Source organism: Danio aesculapii, chromosome 24 (genome assembly GCF_903798145.1).
Source record: "Danio aesculapii chromosome 24, fDanAes4.1, whole genome shotgun sequence".
Classification (NCBI taxonomy): domain Eukaryota; kingdom Metazoa; phylum Chordata; class Actinopteri; order Cypriniformes; family Danionidae; genus Danio; species Danio aesculapii.
Window position 1 is genome coordinate 39,079,572 of NC_079458.1, and position 16,307 is coordinate 39,095,878.

At 33.4% G+C, this 16,307-nt stretch overlaps 1 protein-coding gene across 1 annotated transcript in view; it reads left to right on the plus strand.

The window, feature by feature from the left end:
* Positions 1-16,307, plus strand: part of sugct (succinyl-CoA:glutarate-CoA transferase) — a 207,102-nt gene that overhangs the window by 60,231 nt on the left and 130,564 nt on the right. The window contains exons 10-12 of the mRNA XM_056450928.1: positions 10,608-10,679; positions 10,843-10,940; positions 11,875-11,977. Of these exons, the coding sequence (XP_056306903.1) occupies positions 10,608-10,679; positions 10,843-10,940; positions 11,875-11,977 (273 nt within the window). The remainder of the gene's footprint in view (positions 1-10,607; positions 10,680-10,842; positions 10,941-11,874; positions 11,978-16,307) is intronic.

A 16,307-nucleotide genomic window follows, 5' to 3' on the forward strand; every position in this document is an offset into this window, starting at 1 on the left:
TTTATTTTGTGTTTGTTATGATCTTGGTTTGTTGATTGATATTTTGTATTTGTTTTGTTTTTATTTTGTTTTATTAGTTTGATCTTTATTGATCTGTTTTCATCTTTTATTTTAGATTTGTTTATCAGTTTACTTTGATTTGCTTTTGTGTTTGATCTGTTGTATTTCATATCACAATGAATAATTTAATATGCAATTGTTTTTTGTTTATTTTTTTTCATATTTTGTTGTTGTTGTTGTTGTTTTTATATTATTGGATTTTTTGTACATTTTATTTTACTTAATTTAATTTAATATTTGCATTGTTTGCTTTTGTATTTGCTTAGCCTTGTTGTTATCATTTAATTTTATTTAGTATTTATTAGGATTTACTTGTATTCTGTTTGATTTGTTTGATTTTAATTTAATTGATCTGTTTTTTATTTTGTTTGTTTTGTCTATTTGATCTGCTTTATTTCATTATGATTATTTCATGATATTATTATTTAGATTTTTGTTTTATTAGTGCAAAATTTATTTATTTATTTGTTTATTTATTTTTTAACCTTTTTATTATTTATAGTTTTATTTATATATTGATTTAAATCTATATTTTCATATTATATTATATTTTCTATTATACAATTATGGTGGCTCAGTGGTAGTACTGTAACTTTACAGCAAGAAGGTCGCTGGTTCGAGTCCCGGCTGGGTCAGTTGGCATTTCTGTGTGGAGTTTGCATGTTCTCCCTCTGTTGGCGTGGGTTTCCTCCGGGAGCTCCGGTTTCCCCCACAGTCCAAACACATGCACTATAGGTGAATTGGGTAAGCTATATGGGCTGTAATGCCTGAGTGTGTGTGTGAATGTGTATGGGTGTTTCCCAGTACTGTGTTATGGCTGGAATGGCATCTGCTGTGTAAAACATGTCGGAATAGTTGGCAGTTCAATACGTTGTGGCGACCCCAGATAAATAAGGGACTAAGCTGAAGGAAAATGAGTGAATGTTATATTGTGAGTGTTTTGTTTTGATGGCTCTTGTGCTTAATTATAATATTAACAACAAAAGTTGGTGCCAAAATCCTGGGATTTCTTTTTGAAAAGTTTCTAAACCTGTTCATCTCACCAATCTCAGCCTTTCCTGATTATATGTACTGTAAAGTCAAATCAGATTGACCCTTAATATTAGTCTCCAGCTGTGGGTCTGATATCTCTGCTCTCACATCAGCATTTGCGTTACAATGACAGATCATTACATTCACTAGCAGGTGTTGCGGCTTTGATAATTGCGTTTGGTCAGTGTAATTTTAGTGGAACAAATCAAACCTTCTCAGCTCGTAAGCAGGACACAGCTTGAAAACAGGATGATATATTACACTTTCAGGCTTTTACTGGAACCACTGTCTCATACCGGATATCATAATCCTTCTTCTGAAAAGTTACACAAACCCCCACATCAGACTCATTATAATAACAGCACAAAGGCACTCTCGTTCACAACTCCCAGCACAACACGAAGAAGATAAATCATTTAGAATTATATTCAATTAATTTAACATGGACGTAGGGCGGCCTCACAGGACGAAGGTCGCTGGTTCGAGTCCCAGCTGAGTCAGTTGTCATTTCTGTGTGGAGTTTACATGTTCTCCCTGTGTTGCCGTGGGTTTCCTCCGGGTGCTCCGGTTTCCCCCACAGTCCAAACACATGCGTTATAGATGAACTGATCAAACTAAATTGGCCGTAGTGTATAAATGTGTGTGTGTGTGTGATTGTGAGAGTGTGTATGGGTGTTTCCCAGTGCCGAGTTGTGGCTGGAAAGGCATCCACTGTGTAAAAACATATGCTGGAATAGTTGTCGGTTCATTCCGCTGTGGCGACCCCTGATGAATAAGGGACTAAGCCGAAGGAAAGTGAATGAGTAGACAAAGTAGTAGACTTTTTGTTTAACTCTTCATGATTTACTGTGTCGTAGAAACCAGCAGTTGGAATAATAACTGTAGTGGAAATCATTCACATTAAAATACATCAATTACATTTATATTTTGCATCTGTAGTTAAGGGGACGTTTTTTGTTACTTTAAATAAAATAAACATTTTAAAATATATACATAGTTTTAAATAAACCCCTAAAACCTCTTGTTTTCTACAAAATATCGATAATGTTGTTGATTTGTTATATGATTTTTTATTATAGTAAAAATAAAGTATTCTTCACATTATTTTATATTTCTTCATATTAAAAATATATTTTAAAAAACTAATTCTATTAATAAAACTATTTTAGTGATGATAAAAACAAAAATATATATAGTTTTGGCCTCATTTTACACTCCGATTTAAAATACATTTTGTATGAAATAATACAGAATACAGACGATATATGTCATAATATTGTTACATCTCGATGAGTTTAGCATTTTTTCCTTTTTGAATTTGACAGAAAAAAAGGTTATTAATAGAGGTGTGAGCCTACACTGACCGCACGGTTCGGTTACGATTATCATGCCATCGATTTGGTTCAATTTGATATCTCGGTGCATTGACGACCAGCAGGTCAAATGGGCCAACATGAGAGAGAGAGAGAGAGAGAGAGAGAGAAATGGAGTTAACTTTCATTTTCCTAATCGCAGTCAAATAGGTGCTTCTGCTGTAACTTCAGTGTCAGTGAAAGACTGTCCAGCAAACACACACGCAAGGAATTGTGCAGAGTATCTGTGTTTTTAAGTAGTTGCAGTGTTTTAATTACTCACGCTCGCCTCCCTTGCCATAGTAAGGTATCGCGACATCACGCATATGTGATAAATGACGTCAGTACATAATAACTGGTTATGATTATTACTGAACTAATACAGAATTGTCTGCGTTTGCATCGCGGGGCACCAAAGAAACAATTAATTTTGACACCCCAGTTATTAACACAAACTAACAAACAAGCTAAATCTGCGTATTAATACTTTTTTAACATTGGTCCCTAGATAAATCAATAATAATAACAATAATAATAATAATAATAATAATAATAATAATAATTGTGGCATATTTGATCAAAGTGTGTAGTGTAGTATAATATACCCTATGGTGTATATACAGAAGTATGCAGGAGGACTTTTAATTTTCCAATAGCCTGGGTCAAATTCTTCTGGTGAACTGTATGCCGTTACAAAGTTGGTTTATTAGTATGGAAAGAACCACTAGCTGTGCATATGCGCTGTTGTTGTAGAAAACTACAGCATTGGGTCGTTTGTTTGTTACTATAGTTGTTGTATTACTATAGCAAATATAGAGTTACCACAACTGATTAATTCAAGTTTTTACTACAGTAAACTGCAGTGTGTTGAAGTGTAATATACCCTATAGTTGAATAAACTACAGCAGTGGGTTGGGTTGTATGCGCTATTGTTGTAGAAAATTACAGCACTGGGTCGTTTGTTTATTACTATAGTTGTAGAATTACCACAACTGATTAATTCAAGTTTTTACTATAGTAAACTGCAGTGTGTTGTAGTGTAATATACCCAATAGTTGTAGAACACTACAGTGTTGGGTCGTTTGTTTGTTACTATAGTTGTTGTATTACTATAGCAAATATAGAATTACCACAACTGATTAATTCAAGTTTTTACTACAGTAAACTGCTGTGTGTTGTAGTGTAATATACCCAATAGTTGTAGAACACTACAGTGTTGGGTCGTTTGTTTGTTACTATAGTTGTTGTATTTTTATAGCAAATATAGAATTACCACAACTGATTAATTCAAGTTTTTACTACAGTAAACTGCTGTGTGTTGTAGTGTAATATACCCAATAGTAGTAGAACACTACAGTGTTGGGTCGTTTGTTTGTTACTATAGTTGTTGTATTACTATAGCAAATATAGAATTACCACAACTGATTAATTCAAGTTTTTACTACAGTGAACTGCGGCGTGTTGTAGTGTAATATACCCAATAGTAGTAGAATACTACAGTGTTGGGTCGTTTGCTTATTACTATAGTTGTGGTGTTGCTGTAGCGACTATAGAATCACCTGAACTGATTAATTCAAGTACAATACAGTAAACTGTGGTGTGTTGTAGTATAATATATCCTATAGTTGTAGAAAACTACAGTGTTGGGTCGTTTGTTCGTTACTATAGATGTTTTTTACCATATCAACAATTAAATCAACACAATTGAATAATTCAAATACTTTACTACAGTAAACCGCGGTGTGTTGTAGTATAATATACCCTATAGTTGTAGAAAACTACAGTGTTGGGTCAATTATTCATCACTATAGTTGTTGTGTTGCAACTTTAGAATCACCTCAGCTGATTAATTCAACTACTTTACTAACGTATAGTTAGACAAAACCCAGTAATATTTACCATAAATTACTGCAGTATTTTTATTCATGTGGTTTGTAAGTGGCGTTTAACTGCCGAATGTTTTATTCGCTCACCAAATCCGAATTTTACCCACAATTGGAGTTGGCGAGTGTGAACATTGGCGAGTAGAACAGGAAAGATGTGAGGTTGAACGTCATCATTCTCGGCATCCAGCAAACCCCAGGGAGCTTCGCACGGGTTTGGAAACATCCCAGCGGCAGGACAATGCTGAGCTTGATCACTATATGTGTGTGTGTGTGTGAGTGTGTGTAGCTGGATGTGTTTGGCTGTGTGTGGAGTATTCGCTGTCCTGCTGTTTCCAGGCATGTGACCCTTCGGCCCCGCGCTTGATTTATTCATTGGAAATCATTTAATCTGATGGGCGACATTTTGTCAAAACACTGTCTCATTAACTGCGGTCCGCGCACTTTGTTTCGCGTTCGACCTATTGTACCGCAGCAGAATAAACACACATAGAGCAGAGCTTGAATGCGCGCTTTGTTTGAAGGTGTGCTGCTGTGGCCAAATAACGATTAGCGATGTCTTGCTTTACTCATGCAGACGCTCCGCTCCAGTGCATGGAGAGCTGCAGAGAGTCACGTTAGTCCAACTGTGGGCTGGTCAGTGTATCTTTCACAGGGAATGATCTGGGAGAGGAATCGTGGCGTTTGACGTGCATTTAGTAAACATTGGAGAGGTTTTCTGTTGTTTGTAAATGCATATACAAATTTGATGGACGCGTCTTTTGTGCTGTGCTTTTTAGTCACCTTGTCGAGTTAAAAGAACTTCAACTTTAAAGGTTTTGTGAAATTAAAATATCAATTGTTTTTGGATGATAGTATCAGTATGTTACTATCAGATATCTATAAGCTAGTGTCCTCCAAAACAGTAACAAAATTCACGTTTAGAAGCTGTAAACCTCATATTAACACACTATATTTACACGTCACCTCATACAGTTTCTCATCAAGTCTTTTGACCAATCAAATGCTCTGTAGTATCTGACATGGCCCGCCCCCTTCAAGACTCTTGTCTTTTTTTTATTTTCATTCGATGCGCTTAAGCACAACCACTCACGTTGGCAGAACTGTGATTAAAAACAAAACGCTATACGCTTATTTCACGCGGCCGCCATTTTAAAGAACCAAAGCGAGGCTGTGGTGGGAAGAAACGCGGAAGTATAGGAGCAGCACTGTAAACATTGCAGTGACATGCTGTGGACTACAAACCTCCAGCTGTTGCCGAGATTTCAAAATACAGATATGGTGTAAACATCACTTTAATATCAGTCAGTATTAATTTAGTCAGTTTAATTTAAACAATTAAAAGCAATTTAGCATCAAACAACATCACAAGCTCTGTAAGAGTAATATGCTCAAGTGTCCTCCTAGGCTTCAGTTCATGGCAGCAGGTAAACAGAGGGGACGCTTCCCTGCTTCAGCCTATGTAACTTGGTGAGCGATAAACACTGCAGTTCTCTGTAGCACACCCTCGTGTTGTCACGGTACTGAAGTTTTAAAACAGTCTAATTCCCGCTAAGTTAAAATTGAAGCGCCACTGAGCGCGGATGACTCGACTGATCTTCACGGCTGCTTCGCAATCCAGTCTCTATGTATCTTGTGTTTGCACTCAGTTTACCGCTCTTCACCCAGTGCAAACACAGATACACGGAGACTGGAGCGCAAGCGCGAAACAGCCATAAGGATCAGTAGAGTCATCAAGCAGATCGCTCGGCTGTGTTTGTGCTCAGTAAACAGCGGAGGGTGAACTGATGACCTTCTCGGCCAATCACAAGCATATATGTTGAGCACGTGAACACAATGGCCAATCAGCGCTGTTTTAAGAAAGCCATCAACAGTGCTTTAAATGTTAGCGGGAAATTGACAAACTTTCTTTTAATTCAGTAACGTGACGAGTCTAATATAGTGAAAGAATCAGTTCATTAACTTGAGTTTGATAAATGGCATCTAAAACGTGTGTTTGGGAAAGAAAACTTTAGCTAACTAGTGCCGTTTCCCTTAACTTAGCTGAAAATGAGCTCTGATATCCCTTTATATTTTCACCATTCATTCAGAACGGACCTTCGGGTCACTCAGAAGGCGGTGAAATGATAAATTTGTGTCTCTTTCTATTCGCTGATAAGATATACAGCCAAGTACACAACGTTCTAATGTAACTCCCAACGATACTTCCGGGTTTCTTCCCACCGCAGCCTCGATTTCGCTTTTAAAAATGGCAGCCGCGTGAAATCAGTCTATTGGCTGTTTTTTGAAAAGGGGAGGAGCTACTCTGTCCTGCCCATCTTTACTTTCAGTGGAGATTACGTCAAACATTGAATAATAAAAAAAAAAAGTACATTTCAAAGCACTTCATGCGACGTTTTAACGCATTGCTGCACATTACTGTTAGTTCCAAAGCAGTGGACCAATCAAGAACTCGGAGGTGGGACAAACGTTGCCAGCTTCTGTTTACAATCACTCTGTGGTTGTGTCTGGATACTATCGTACTTTGAGTTTTTTTTCAGATAATTTTAAGCATTGCGTCTCGCGTTTTTAGAAGCAAAGAAGATGATTATTAGGCAGCTTCTATTCCGCTTTTAAAATGGGCCAAAAGTATGATTTTACTGACTCTGAAAAGTCATTAATTGAACTGTGAGCTGGTCTGCACGCTCTGATCAGTGGATTGTCTTTCAAAGAGAATGATGTGGGAGAAGAATCATGGTGTTTGACAAGCATTTATCAAGCATCTGGGAGGTTTTCCTTTCCAATGTGCCTTTTTTTCTATTTTCGTGTCTTTTTGAAGTGCCATATTTTTTAAACACCTTGTCAAGTTAAAAGAAGTTCAACTTTAAAGGTTCTGTGAAATTAAAATAGCATCGTTCAGTATGTTAGTTTTAAGGATATCTATAAACTAGTGTGCTCAAAAACTTTGACGTTTGTTTTGCTGCTGTAAACCTGATATAAACACAAAATATTTTCACGTCACCTCATAGACTAGTTGGCAAAAGTCTTGTTGTCGATCCCAGTTGTAAGAACAACAAATAATAACATTTGGTATCAGAAGTGGCTTATATGAAAGGCAAAGGCCTCTAGATTACGCTTATTTTACCAAAATTAAATATGATCATGCCTTGATTTTGAATTATTTAATTAGGACAGTCAGGTCTCACTTTGCTTAAACAAAAGTCTTGCCACTGAACAGAAGTAATGTCCAGTATAGAATATAAAGTCATGCTGCAGTGGAAACAGAATGAATATTGTGTCTGACTCCATCATGAGCTTGGAGGACTGCATCCATACATCTCTGCAATGACTCAAATCACTGATTAATAAAGTCATCTGGAATGGCAAAGAAAGCCTTCTTGCAGGACTCCCAGAGTTCATCAAGATTCTCTGGATTCATCTTCAACGCCTCCTCCATCATACCCCAGACATGCTCAATAATGTTCATGTCTGGTGACTGGGCTGGCCAATTCTGGAGGACCTTGACCTTGTTTGCTTTCAGGCACTTTGATGTGGAGGCTGAAGTATGAGAAGGAGCGCTCTCCTGCTGAAGAACTTGCCCTCTCCTGTGGTTTGTAATGTAATGGGCAGCACAAATGTTTCGACACCTCAGGCTGTTGATGTTGCCATCCACTCTGCAGATCTCTCGCACGCCCCCATACTGAATGTAACCTCAAACCATGATTTTTCCTTCACAAAACTTGTTGTCCATCATATTTGTGATGATTGGGATGCAGTTCAACAGATGATTCATAAGAAAAATCTACCTTCTGCCACTTCCAAATGATCAACTAGAAGTCAAGTTATTATTTGTTGCTCTTACAACTGGGATTGACGACAAGACTTTTCTCAGGTAGTGTATAAAAGTGTGCATGATTATTAGGCTGCTTCTTTCCACATTCGAAATGGTCCAAAATGTGATTTTACTGACTATTTACTCAATAATTGAACTGTGAGCTGGTCTGCATGCTCTGGTCAGTGTATTGTCTTTCACAGGGAATGATCTGTGAGAGGAATCATGCCGTTTGACAAGCTGGTCGACTGTGGTTTCACTGGCATTATATAGATCGTCCCAGTGGTGCTGCTTGGTTTTGGGTTAGCGGCTGTTTCTAGGCAGTTTTGTTGGTATTTTCTTATTGTGGATTGATGTTTTCTGCTGCTTCTGCGAAAAAGCTTTTGCCGGAAGCCACGGTTTGGCAGCTTTCGAGTGAATATTGTGACTTGAAGTTGGGTTGAATGGATTGGATAAATCTCAGGAGACCCACAGAGTTTAACCTGATGAACTGAATTTTGTTGATGAAAGGTTTTCTTTCCCTCAAATGCGCTCATTGAAAATTCTGATTGGCAATGTGGATTTGAAAGAAGATCAGTTGTAGATGTCAGTGAGAAGCACATGTAAGCTGTGATATTAACCTTAAGGCAAGAACAAACCATTGTTTTTTTGTTTTTTACATTAGTCAGTTTTGAGATTTTGGCCTCCATTCTTGTCTTCTTCCCGTCTAGTGGAAATAAAGCATACAAAGGGTTTGTTTTATGAAACTTTAGCTATTTATGGTGGATTTTAACCAGTCCAAATCTTAAATGGCTGCTTTCAGTCAGATATCTGCAGTGCTTATGGAAAAAAAATATGAAAATGAACATTTCTCCATTATTATTATTATAGTTAACTTGTCCAGCATAAGTTTTACACAGCAGATGCCCTTCCAGCTGCAACCCAGTACTGGGAAACACCCATACACACTCATTCCCACACATACAGTACGCCCAATTTAGCTTATTTAATTACCTGTAACGCATGTCTTTAGACTGTGAGGGAAACTGGAGCACCAGGAGGAAACCCGCGCCAATACGGGCAGAACATGCAAACTCCACACAGAAATGCCAACTGACCCAGCCGGGGCTTGAACCGGCAACATTCTTGCTGTGAGGCGATCGTGCTACCCACTGCACCACTGTAATTAAACAGTAATTACATTTAGCATCTTGTAGTACAACATTTTATTAATTAACTGATAAACGAATTGAAATCTGTTGTTTAGTGTCAGTATATGGTAATCTGATGTTATTTATAAATATGGATAGATCTTTCTCTTTTTTAGTTTAGTTTACTTTGATCATTGTAGTTTGTCTTAGTTTTTTGTTGTTTTGTCAATTTTATCAACATTTTATTAATTAACTGAGAAAATAAGTTAATATCTGCTGTTTAGTTTAAGTATTTATATTAATCTGTTGTTATTATTTCATCCGTTTATCCATTTATTTGTTTGTTTGTTTATTTTTGCTTTATTTTTGCTTTGGTTCTTATATTTGTCTTGCTAGTTTTTTGTTGTTTTTTTTGTTTAGTTTTGTTTGTTTTTACATAATATTATTATTATTATTATTATTATTATTATTATTATTATTATTATTATGTAATTAGATCATGTCCAGTTTGGTGTAAAATTAAGCAGTAATTATATTTACCATTTTGTAATAACACGTTTTATTAATTAAAAATATTGGTATCTATTGTTTAGTTTCAATATTTATATTAATCTGTTATTTATTTTGTATTTATTTATTTATTTACTTTTTACTTTCCTTATGTTTATCTTGTTAGTTTTTTTTTATTTGCTTTTTACTTGTTATTAATATTATTATTATTATTATGTAATTAAATAGGGCAGCACAGTGGTTCAGTGGTTAGCACTGTCACCTCACAGCAAGAAGGTCACTGGTTCAAGTCCCGGCTGGGTCTCTTGCCATTTCTGTGTGGAGTTTGCATGTTCTCCCCATGTTGGCATGGGTTCCTCCGAGTGTATGGGTGTTTTCCAGTACTGGGTTGCAGCTGGGAGGGCATCCGCTGCGTAAAACATATGCTGGAATAGTTGACAGTTGAATGAATTAATAAATAATGAATTAATTAACGAATAAGATAATGTTAGTTTTTGTGTAGCCAAACAGATATTATATGTAGCATCTTGTAACACAACATTTTATAAACTAACTGAGACAATTTGTTGATTTCTCTTATTTAAAATGTACAATTTACATCAATTTTACACCAATTTATAGCTGTGTATACCAAACCATGTATTCAAAAAAGTTGTGGATTAGCATTCTGCAAAATGTGCATTCCTTTATGAACATTAGATGCAGATCTGCCTGAATTACTGCAGTTATAAATGCAATTAGATCAAAGGTTGTTGTCATTTTGCGTTATGATCTCCACAGTTTATCTGGCAGTCTCTTCTGTGTACTTATTGCATCTTTATGCTTTCAGGGTTTCAAGACCAAAGATGGATATCTGGTTGTGGCAGCGGGAAACGACCAGCAATTTGTAAAAGTGTGCAAAGTAAGCGGAGAACTTTTATTATCGAGCCCATATTAATAAATCTAAGCCTGCTTTGTTTGTACATTAGAGTCACAGCCATATTTTATAGCCCAATGCATTTGCTTTGACTGATGGGAAAAGGCTTTGCAATGGTTCTGTCCTCAAACGTGTGTGTTTTTCCAAGGTTGTGAGCAGGAATGATTTGGCAGAAAACCCAAAGTACAGAAGCAACATGTTAAGAGTGAAGCACCGCAGAGAACTGCTGCAGATCCTGAGCGAGAGGTGAGGACAGCATGCTTTAGGGAAATGACAGCTTTGTTATCATTCATCGGAATGTAATAGATGTAGCTGTAGATTTCAAATAATTGATGGTTGGTTAAAAGGTCAATGAAAAATGAGTGGTTCAAAAAAAAGCAACAACCTAAATTACAATGCACCGTTTAATTAATCATAAGTTGTTAAAAGTATGACAAATATTGATAATGCTAAAATATTAGGAATTTCATATTATTTATATTATTAGTCATATTACTATTATTCATACCAGTAGTCGTTGACATCCATAGTAGAACAAAAACACCATGGAAGTCAATGGCTACAGGTTTTCAACATTCTTCAAAACATCTTTTTCGTGTTCAACAGGAGAAAGAAACAGATTAAAAAAGTCCCTCTCAACATTCTTCAAAATATCTTCTTTTGTGTTCAAAGGAAGAAATAAACAAATTAAAAATGTTCTCTTCAACATTCTTCAAAATATCTTATTTTACGTTCAACAGAAATAATTGCATTTTAAAAATGTCCCTTTCTCTCTCCTTCTTTCACAGACAATATTGATTAATTTGGATCATACACACACTGATAAAACACAATTCTGCCAACGAATGATTGTTGAGCAAAAAGAAAAATCCAGTACACAAATCTGAACAGAAATCAGCTGTCGCATTCTGACTGAGTGAATCAGACATGCTGTTTACAATGTGAGAAACCTTATATGTTACAATATCCCCAGAAAAAAAGGCAGACTGGATTATATTGTAATTATTGCGGGCATTTGTGAAATCTTTCCGAGGGTGTTGGTGGTTTTCGCAGTGCTGTCATCCTGAAGTGAAGTGGCCACATGTGACTTGTGCATGTGCATTTGGGCTGATGTTATGGTGTCCAAGGCCAGTTTTGATATATATTTCCAGCATTTGATTCAGAACTCTGTGGTCCTCAGGTTCATCGAAGAGACGACTGGAGAATGGCTGCGGCGTTTCGAGGGCTCCGGCGTTCCCTGTGGACCCATCAACAACATCCAGCAGGTGTTCGAAAATCCTCAGGTCAGTCTGATGCTTTTTTAGGTCCTTCATTAGCTGATTCAATGTTGTGGTTTTTGATGCAGGAGACAGGTTTAGGTCTTTTTCTGATTTTGAACATGTCTGAAGTGTATTTCTGAAGCACAACTGGTTTGCTTTATTGATATTTATCCAATCTCATCATAAGTTGTTAAAATTATAATTAAAAAAAAATTGATAATTATAATAGACAACATTTATACAGTATTTATTGATCTAGTTCAACATTTGCTACTGCATTATATTAAAATACAAATGCATGATTGTTAATGCAAAAAGATTTTTTTTTATATTTTAGATTTTGTTCAGTTTATTTAATTATTATTGTTATTATTATTATTATTTTTTTTTTTATTAATATTATTATACCAAAGATAATAAAGAGACCGCTACTATTATTTTTATTATTTTATTATCTTTCATTATTAATACAAATGATATTATTATTATTATTATTATTATTATTATTTTACCAAAGACAACACAGATACCGCTACTATTATTTTTATTTTTTAATTTTCTTTCATTATTAATACAAATGATATTATTATTATTATTATTATTATTATTATTATTATTATTGTTATTATTATTATTTTACCAAAGATAATACAAATACCGCTACTATTATTTTTATTATTTTATTTCATTATTAATAGAAATATTATTATTATTATTATTATTATTATTATTATTATTATTATTATTATTATTATTATTATTAACAATAACAATAATTTTGTTAAAATTGTGTGTACAAACTACACACGCAATTTTACCAAAACGTTACATAAATAAACAAACAAATAAATAAATACATCAATTAATAAATATGTACGTTTTTAAATTTATTTATATTTAAAATGGTCACAAAAACACAACTAAAAAGTTCTACAAACTCTACACACACATACAATTTTAACAAAAAGTTACATAAAACAGTAAAGAAATAAATGAATAAATTTTTTAAATAAAATAAATATATGTGTGTTTAATTATTTTCATTTAAAATGGTCCCAAAAATGCAACAAAAAAGTTCAACAAACTGCACACGCTCACAATTAAAAAATAAATATATTTTTTATAAAAAATGTGTCTTTCAATTTACTTAAATTGATATTTTATTCTGAGATGTGACTTTGAAATAAATTAATTATAATTAGGAAGTAAAAGAATACAGATGCATGAAAGAAAGGGATGTTCTAAGCTGAAATGCTTTTCTTTTCCGTCTATAAAAGATGTTTTGTTTCACACTACAGACATTTGGTGGAATTAGAAAAGTTCTGTTGTTTTGAACAGCTCAACTATTATGAAGCCACAATCTACAGTAGCTTAACTAATGGTGTTTCACTCAAACTACACAGTTACTCATAATAAGTATAATACACATAATAGGCGGACATACAGACAGACACAGCAGTTGTGAAAAACAATCGTCCACTATAATTATCAAGACAAAAGTGATCAGCGTAACCAGCTCAGTTTGAAACAGGCATCAGGAGCATTTCTTTGATCCACATCAGTAGCTAATGAAGTCAAAAGTGAAACACTATCGTATGTACAGGCCCCAGAGCAAGGAATTTAACACTGCTGGAATTTGAACCCCATTTTGTACACCAGAGATGCAGAAGTTTCCAACACACACACACTGTTTAATTTTTCCCACATGTTGGTACTGAGAAAGCATACACACTTCACCATCCCCTCAGTATTCTCTGCCACATCCCATATTCACAATTAGCAGCTGTTGTTTTTGTCTCTGTTCATTTTAAGCGATTGATATTTCATTTTTGTCCACTGTGGTTTGCTATATTTAGCCTTTCACTACCACTTTTCCTCGAAGAATGTGAAAACAGATTAGTCATTCGCAGTTGCATTATTGACGTTTTGACGTTTTGGCAGTAAATAAGGCTGAGAATGACACCAGAACATGCAATAGCATGTGTTCACAATGCAACGTATATAAAAAACATACAGTATGACCTTTAGAGAGAGAGAGAGTTTTATTTATTTATTTGTTTATTTATTATGTTTCTTTATTTGTTTATTGCTGCAGGTTTTAGTTTTGTATTTCTTCATTTAATTTTTGCTTACTTTTCTTTTGACTTTGTTTTAACTTTTGTTTAGTTTAGTTTTATTTATGTTTTCTTATATGTTTTTGCTCATTTATTTATTTATTTTTGGCTTTGTTTTGTTTTTCTCTTTGTATTTATTTATTTATTCATGTATTTATTCATTCATTAATTGATTTGTTTTGTTTGTTTTGTATAATTGGCCTTTTGAGGTTTTGGCAGTCAATAAACCTGAGAACAATACCAGAACATACCTACCATGTGTTTACGATGCAAAGTATATACAAGAACATACAATATGACCTTTAGAGGGAGAGAATTTTAATTAATTAATTTATTTATTTGTTTGTTTGTTTGTTTGTTTGCTTTTGTTTGTTTAATTTTATTTATTTATTGTTGCATTTTTTTTGTAATGTATTTATTTAATTTTTGTTTTGTTTTCTTAGACTTTGTTTTAACCTTTGTTAGTTTATTTTGTTTTATTTATGTTTTGTTACATGTTTTTGTTCTGTATTTATTTATTTATTTATTTATTTTTTGTTTGTTTTGTTTACTTTTTGGCTTTGTTTTGTTTTTTGGCTTTATGTTTTAAGTTTTGTTTAGTTTTGTTTGTTGTATTTTGTTTTGTGTTTGTTTTTGTCCTTTGTTTATTCATTCATTCGTTCATTCGTTCGTTCATTCATTGCTTTGTTTTTCATTTGTTTCATTTCATTTGTACATTGCTTTGTTTTCTGTTTGTTTTGTAAGTGTTTGCATAATTGGCGTTTTGGCAGTGAAAAAGACTGAGAACAGGAGAACATGCAATACCATGTATTCACCGTGTAAAGTATATTAAAAACATAGAGAGAGAGAGAGAGAATTTTATTTATTTATTTGTTCATTCATTTATTTATTTATTTATTGTTGCATGTTTTTTTTTGTTCTGTATTATTTAATTTTTTGTTTTGTTTTCTTTTGAATTTGTTTTAAGTTTCATTAGTTTAGTTTTGTTACGTGTTTTTGTTTATCTATTTATTTCTTTATTATTTTAACTTTTTGTTTTTTGGCTTTGTGTTTAAGTTTTATTTGTTTAATTTTGTTTGTTGTATTTTTTGTGTTTTTGTTCTGTATTTATTTATTTATTAATTTATTTATTTATTTGTTTGCATTTGTTATAGTTTGTGTTTGCATAATTGATATTTTGTCAATCAGCAAGCCTGAGAACAAGAGAACATGCATACCCGTGTTTTCAGGGTGCAAAGTATATAAAAGAAGTATATATACATATAGTATATATATAGTATATATAGTATATATACTATGTATATAAGATATATATATATATATATATATATATATATATATATATATATATATATATATATATATATATATATATATATATATGTATGTGTATATATATATATATATGTATGTATTTAAGAGATTAAAATGAATTTCTGCTTTGTTACTTGTTTTTATTATTATATTTTAGTTTTAAGTTTTGTTTGTTTGGTTTAGATTTGTATGTTGTATTTTGTTTAGTGTTTTTTTAACATTTGTTCAGTATTTAGTTTATTTGTTTTGTTATTTATTCATTCATAGTAATTCATATCGTGTCTGACTGATAAAACTATATTGAAATGTATACAAATAACTCATTAATTAATTTTCCTGTGGCTTAGTCTCTATTTCAGAGGAATGAACCGCCATACAAATAATTGTCACAAATATTTGAATATTTTTTAATTAAATTCTAAGTTTGTGATAAATAAAATCTAAAAAAGCAGTTTATAAATAAAATCAAGCAGTGATTTTAAAATAATACCTGTAGTTGAAGGGTGAAGAAACACTAAATTATTCATTTAAATATAGTAGTTCAATTTTCAATTCATAAATACTTAATATAGTAGAGTGATATCTTTATTGTCACTGTTCTTATAACAATCCTTTTCATACACACAGGTTATAAGTAATCTGAGAGTGTGTATAATGAGTAATTGCCTCATCATTGTACCACAGCTCTACTCTCTAAAGTCTTTTTTGACATGTAGGTCAACCTGACCTCATTTGCAGTTATTGCACATTTTATGTTGTCATTCATTGTCAGGGAACTTCTCTGCCATTTCGCAGACGCTTGTACAGCTTGTGCCTTTGAGTAATTTTAACTTTTGGAATCGTTTGAACTCAGTTGAACTCGTGAACTCTTTCACTTTCTCCCTGTAAGAGATTTTTGAGTGTGTAAGTGTGTAAGTTTAATTATA